The sequence below is a fragment of the Petromyzon marinus genome, chromosome 13 (assembly GCF_048934315.1).
Source record: "Petromyzon marinus isolate PM22_M1 ecotype Great Lakes invasive population chromosome 13, UKy_Petmar_22M1.pri1.0, whole genome shotgun sequence".
Classification (NCBI taxonomy): Eukaryota; Metazoa; Chordata; class Hyperoartia; order Petromyzontiformes; family Petromyzontidae; genus Petromyzon; species Petromyzon marinus.
In genome coordinates this window covers 15,083,084-15,089,583 of record NC_133679.1, presented here as the reverse complement: position 1 = coordinate 15,089,583, position 6,500 = coordinate 15,083,084, and the positions used below count along the sequence as shown (strand labels likewise).

At 51.1% G+C, this 6,500-nt stretch overlaps 1 protein-coding gene across 2 annotated transcripts; it reads right to left on the bottom strand.

The window, feature by feature from the left end:
- Window positions 1–973: 973 nt before the first annotated feature.
- Window positions 974–6,176, bottom strand: COX5A (cytochrome c oxidase subunit 5A). 2 transcript variants are annotated; one of them, XM_032953697.2, is made up of 4 exons: window positions 5,960–6,176; window positions 4,034–4,296; window positions 2,700–2,861; window positions 974–1,285 (listed from the first exon to the last, which is right to left on the bottom strand). In XM_032953697.2, exons 1-3 carry the CDS (start codon window positions 6,036–6,038, stop codon window positions 2,748–2,750), a joined length of 456 nt encoding a protein of 151 aa, XP_032809588.1. In that variant the 5' UTR covers window positions 6,039–6,176; the 3' UTR covers window positions 974–1,285; window positions 2,700–2,747. The 2 variants fall into 2 exon arrangements, with proteins under 2 accessions (XP_032809588.1, XP_032809589.1); XM_032953698.2 differs by having other exon boundaries at window positions 4,034–4,293; window positions 5,960–6,174.
- Between the last annotated feature and the right edge of the window lie 324 nt (window positions 6,177–6,500).

The following is a 6,500-nucleotide window of genomic DNA, read 5'->3' as shown; positions in this document are numbered from 1 at the left end:
ACGCGGCCGGGCGTGGTGTTGGCCACCCTCGCCCCGAGTGCAGTGCCGGCCTTCGTAGGCGTTGCTCGCGAACAGCACTTGCCCTAACAGCCTGTGCAGGCCACGCGGGGATCTTTGGGTACGTGGGCAAGAGGTACTTGGTGGTCAAAGTTGTAGGTCACAACCTCCGGTATTACATACCTGCCAGCCCGATCAATATTTAAACTTTTTTTTAATGACGTACCGATTGTGAAAGCATTTTTTTGTATCACAAATCTTATAAGGCAGTGTGATCAACTTTGAAAATCAGCGTGCGGTAAGTTTAAAACGGTACGGTTTGCTAGTTTAATACTTATGGCTGGTTAGCTGGTGTGAGGTCGGGAAAGAATGTTTAAATAACAATCGTTGAATTTCGATTTAAAGCTTTCGTGACTGCAAGGATTCATCTTCTTTGGTTCTTTCGGTAAAGTCACGTAGAATGAGAATAAAATAATAAATTGATAAAATAAAATAACAATATTCTCACGACATTTCTGCCACAACACAAGCGGCCTTCATCAGGTGAAGGGACGAGACTGTCTGGTAGGACAGCGCTTATTTTATTTATCAATTTATTATTTTATTCTCATTCTACGTGACTTTACCGAAAGAACCAAAGAAGATAACAATCGTTGGTTGGCTACATTTAGAGATAAGAGCTTGTACTAGTGGTTGATTGGCACGTTGTGGATCAGTGGGAGGACGAGTTCCAGTGGCTGATTGGGTAGGTTCAGGTCAGTGGGAGGACGAGTTCCAGTGGCTGATTGGGTAGGTTCAGGTCAGTGGGAGGACTGTATTGCTAGCATTTGATTGGCCCGTGCTCCACCCCAAAGCTCCTCAGCCATTCTCGTGTTGGCAGTCCTCTTATTTCCAGTGTCGACCTGGCACCATTTCACAATGCGCACTCCCTCAAACAGTTCCACACTCAAATACACACACAAGCCATGAGCGAGGCTATAAGTCTCAAAGTGGATTGTTTATTCTGTGCTCGGGAGGTACAGATGCAATGTACATGTTTTGGCGGGTGCCAGACAACACAGCGCGTGTCCAGGTCGGGGGGAGGCGGGCGGGGAGGAGACAACACAATTTGAGGCCCACGGTAACAACCGCAGGAACACACACACACACACGGCTGCTGGGACGGAGTGGCCACACCGCGAGGGACTGCACAGGAGGGCCCGTCGAGGTTGGCGAGGGTGAGACAGACGTGGGGGGTCCAATTCACGCAGTCAGAAAGTCAAGGACCCGAGTCGACTTCAACAGAAACCTGGGTGGTACAAGATGGGGGGGGGGGGTGGTACAAGATGGGGGGGGGGGGCACAAGAGCGAGAAAAAGTAATTAGGCTTGACCACTTGTGAATGTCGCAGGTTGACCTGGCAGTTTGTGAAGCCAAACCCATTTAAAGGATTAGTTTAATGTCATACACACGGGTCTTGTTTCACCATTTAAAAATAAATGAACATTTACTCAGAGCGAAGTTCTGCTGGGCTGCCTGAAATGTCACAGCATGGGGCCCGTTCAGCACAGTACAGCAACTTAACACACTGTTTTCTCGTTACAGCAGAACCCACAACTACATCAGTTTATTTTTACATCACTGGATGCTCTTTTTACAGAGACAAAAGGCCAGAGGCTGTTAGGAAAATAGTGTATCCTTCCAAATTTATACAAATATCAATAACACGCATTCTACAAAAGAGTACTCAACTGTCCACTATAAACTGACAGTGGTGTTACAGATGATGTATGTGCCAAAGCGACATTAGCAAATAACATTTCAAAACCACAATTGTATCCATTAAATCTGATACATATTTTCAAACATCACGCACAGATGGGACCAACCCCTCTGTTGCAGTAATTACTATGAAAGACATCGATCATCACGGCGAGCCTGTCACTGCACTGCGCCCACATGGGGAACGAAGGGGAACCGGTAGCTACGCAATGATTTATAGCAGAAATTTCACCGTCATTTGTTTTCATCTGTCACACACATTTGGCCTCATTTTTATGTATAGCTTTTGGGTTACTCTACTTCGAAAGGTACCCCCCCAAGACTGTCGATCAAGGGTTGTTTGAACATACTTCACCATGCTGGTCAGTGTGGAAATAGCACTCGCAACTGGTGGTAGCCGCTGCCGGGAATCGAACATTGGGTTGACAGGTTCATAGCGAAGTGCGCAGATCACTGAGCCAACACTCCACCCCTCTTTCATTTTGTCCGATTTGTACCGTTTTTACTAACTCATGTGTACAGCCCATCTCGGGCATACTTTGTCCTCATATCTCGTTTGTATCATTAGTTTAGTTTTTCCCCTCATTTGAATTGTCCATCTCATATGTTGTCTTGGAGTTTCCGTTCCGTTTGGGGCAGGTAACATTCACATGCAACGTGCACAGATCAAGAACAACCATGTGAGGATATGAATGGCGTGTGTGCCGGTGTATGTATAGTGTGGAGTGAGAGAGCACTACAGTGTCTGGTTGTGTGTATGGTGTGCATGTTAACGTATACGCGTGTAGTACAAGCATGAATCAATGCACGTACCCGCAAGCATAATAATCGATTTTAATCACCAAACCGTTACAGCCTGGAAAGCAATTCAGTTCTACTCATGATGATAGAGATGGTACGGGGTTTCGGGGTGAGTATGGCGGAGGGTTTTCTTCCACCGACCGTGAACAGGGGGGGGGCGCGAGTTGAAAGGCTGGGGGGGAAGCCCCATCACGCCTTGTCAATGCCCAGCTCCTCAGGGGTGCTGATCCCCAGCTCCGTGAGTGTTGGCTGAAGCTCCTGCACCACGTAGGGGTAGATGTCCTTGTTGTTGCCGGCCTTTTCCTGCATTCGCCAGTGGGGGGCGACGTCGCGTTAGCTCAACAGCATCCAGACAACAATGCCCGCTACGCATGTAAACTGGTAACACGAACTTTGGAGTGATTGCAAGAAATAGAGCAATTAAATCAGCTAATGTGCAGATGCACGATAAGATTATTGCATCGAGGGCTTATTTTTTCACTCAATGTTATCCGGGTGACTGGTAGGCCGGATTAGGTGTCACGTGACAAGTACTTAGAGCCACAATGAGAGGTATGTTGAATAGGGTGTGCCAGTTGCGGAAATATTTCCCACGTCACCAAACCAGACAGACCCAGCTGAAATGAATCCTGGTTGCATCGCAGGAGCGTGAGAAATGGTGACAGGTTAGGGATGTATTCATCCAGGAGTAGATTGAGCATTGCTTGAAGGTGCCCCAGGAAAGCCTCACTGCCTCTTATTGAGGAAGTCCTATTCCTACATTGGGACGTTCAGACAACTGTATGTTTGGTATGTGGAAATAAACTGGAAAACCTGGAGAAAACCCACAAAGCACACCAAGGGATAATCATGAAAGGTGACATCCCTTGGCTGCAGCAAAGACATTTCTACCTCTGGCGCAGAATTAGAACGTAACATAGGTTACTATGCACGCTCATTTTGAGCAAGAAGCCTATTGACATATTTTATTATTTTATTGTTTCCCTTCAACGTGACTTTACCGAAAGAACCAAGAATATGAATCACTGCAGTCACGAAAGCTTTAAATCAAAATATAAGCCAATTGACCTTGAGTTTTCACATTACACACCGCCGCATGGCGCAGTGGTTAAAGCACGCCGCTCACATTCGCAAGGCTGCGAGTTTCAAGTCCTGGTGAGTTTGCAGATGAACCCTTCATTCAGCTCCAATAACATGCGAGCGACATTGTCAGAAGCGTACAGCAATTTCCATATGCATTTCCTTTCCTCTACCATAGGAATGAGGAACATCCACCTCTGGCTCAAGAGCTGTAAAGAGGTTCTGAGTACCTCATCGTCCAGAAAAAGAATGTAATGATGTTCACTGTTACGCGTGCCTGTGTCGGCTGGGGTTTACAACCGTGGCGAAACCCAAAACACGATCATCTCAACTATCGACGGCTTCTTCCTGAGGCCCCCCCAAGGCTGCGGGGTGCCACCCCCCGCAACTCGCACCTTGACAGCCTCGAGGATGCGGATGGCGCTGGCCAGGTCGTTGAGACGGCGGCATGCCCGCATCGCGGCCGACAGGATCTTGGGCTCGGGCACCAGGTCGTATCCGTAGAGCGTGTTGAGCCCCTTGCGCAGCTCCCACGCGTCTATGTCCGACTTGTTAAAGTACGACTCCCAGCGCGCGTCAAACTCCTCGTCCGTTTCCTGCGCGGCGTGCGAGTAGGGCCGCACGGCCACCATCAGGGACGAGGCCGGGGCCACTACTGCTGTGCGTGAAAACACGCATGCGCGGGCGCACACACACACAGCGGGCACCTCCGATTAGCAGTTGGCGACGTACGGTGCGAAAGAAGTTCAGCGTACATACACACATGCGGGGAGAGGAAGACACACGGGTCACGCGCTGGACTCCAAGAAACTACCTGCAACCTTAGGCTGCTTCCCACTCGTGGACGAGTTGCATCCCTGGCCGGGCTGCACGCCAATTACACTTTACTCAGTTGCACAATTTATGGATGTGATTTGTTTTCACCTGACCACTCTATACGTGCTAGCCCCGGTTACATGCAACCGACGTAGACGCACAGGTGCCGCGCGCTGCACACCTGGAGTGGGCAGGTGCGGCTACACCTCCCCCCCACTGCTGTGAGAAAATCCCTTCGCGTTCTCAGTCACGTACGCAAGTCACGATCCAATGAATCGCCATAATCGGAGGTCTGGATTACATTTAGTAATCGATTCTTGTACTTGTACTATTCTACTGTATTTTAACTGCATCGTTTATGCTGTCATGTCTCGGTACTGCCTGTACTGTCTCGTTTGTAAAGTATCGTCTTTTTTCCGACTCGTTCAAACCATTACATGAAAGGAGAAAAAAAATACTAAATTTGCACCAAGCCTTACAAAACCGATTCACCCACACACACCGCATTGTGAACGTCAAATGAAATTGATTAATCGTCATTGGTCACAGGCCACTTTCTGCGACCGTGACAATGACCCTGAAACCTCGGCACAATTCCGCGACTCAGCTGCCGACTGCCCCAAGAGGGGAGGCCCCGGACTGAGTTCAATGCCACCTCGTGCGTCAAGGTGAGACGACGACCTCACCTCCAAGATCAAACCACAGACACAAGATCGACCCCCATCCCCGGCGCTGCAACGTGTCCCCGATGTCACCATGCCCGCACAGGGGACACCCAAGGACGACGGGGTACCCTGAACGTAGTGGGGACCCAGTGGCAGACACAACCGCGGCGGAATGAGGAAGACGAGACTCCCATGGGCAGAGTGAAAAAGGACTTCAAGAAGGGACACATGGTACTCTAGTGACATTAATGGGGTTCCCGAGGAGATAAGAGGTTACCCCAAGGTGATAAGTTTAGACCCCCCGATGGGATAGACCGATTCAGATCGGGGGTTGAGGGGGCTCCAAGACAAGAGAGCAGAGCGGTGACCCTGAAGGGACACCGAGGGGAACTCCGTAAAGGGATAGGTAAGGAGACCCCGAGGGGACACGTTAGAGACTTGCGGAGATCCCAAAAGGAAACGGCCCTACGGGATAGTGGGAACCCCGAAGCGATACGGAGACGTTGGGGAAGACTGGGCACTCGGGATAGAATCAGGGATGGGACTCAAGCGAGTAAGGAGCTCAAGGGGATAGAAGAGTCACGTTGACAGCGCGAGGGGTTCCAAGGGGCTAGCGAGGGGACCCACGGGGCCCCGCAAAGACGCAGAGGCCGCACTCTCAAATCCCCACCACAGATACGCGCGCCAGCAGCACCGCACGCCTCCCCGTTGGGCGACGGGGTACCACGTGATGTCACCACGGCCAATGGGGAACAGCGGGGCGCCTATGCGCGCTGGGAAATCAGAGGGCCGGGCACGCGCGGTCACAGCCGCGGGAGCGACAAGGGCACGGGACCTCACCGCGACGCGCGGGCGGCGAGACGCGCGAGGACGCGGCCCGGAGCCCCGAGCAAGTGCGAGAGAGCGCGGCGCGCAGCATGACGGCTGTTGGAAGACGCTGGTGGAGCGGGGGGGTCGCTTGGACTGAGTCGAGTAGAGCCGCCGCTGCTGCCACCTCCGGTTGCTCCCTTTGAGAACAAGATGGTGGGGATGCGGCGCGGAAGCGTAGATCCGGTGACGTCACCCGTATGCAAATGAGGCGCGATGAAGTGGGGGTGGGGAGGACGCTTTACGCAAACACATGGTGCACCCAAAAAGATGGGGGATACAAACACATGGTGCACCCAAAAAGATGGGGGATACAAACACATGGTGCACCCAAAAAGATGGGGGATACAAACACATGGTGCACCCAAAAAGATGGGGGATACAAACACATGGTGCACCCAAAAAGATGGGGGATACAAACACATGGTGCACCCAAAAAGATGGGGGATACAAACACATGGTGCACCCAAAAAGATGGGGGATACAAACACATGGTGCACCCAAAAAGATGGGG

Coding starts and splice junctions, on each gene's coding strand:
- COX5A (XM_032953697.2), bottom strand. CDS start 6,038: ATGCTGCGCGCCGCGCTCTCTCGCACTTGCTCGGGGCTCCGGGCCGCG. Junction 4,297..5,959: donor CTCGCCGCCCGCGCGTCGCG/GTGAGGTCCCGT, acceptor TTTCACGCACAG/CAGTAGTGGCCCCGGCCTCG. Junction 2,862..4,033: donor GCATCCTCGAGGCTGTCAAG/GTGCGAGTTGCG, acceptor TGGCGAATGCAG/GAAAAGGCCGGCAACAACAA.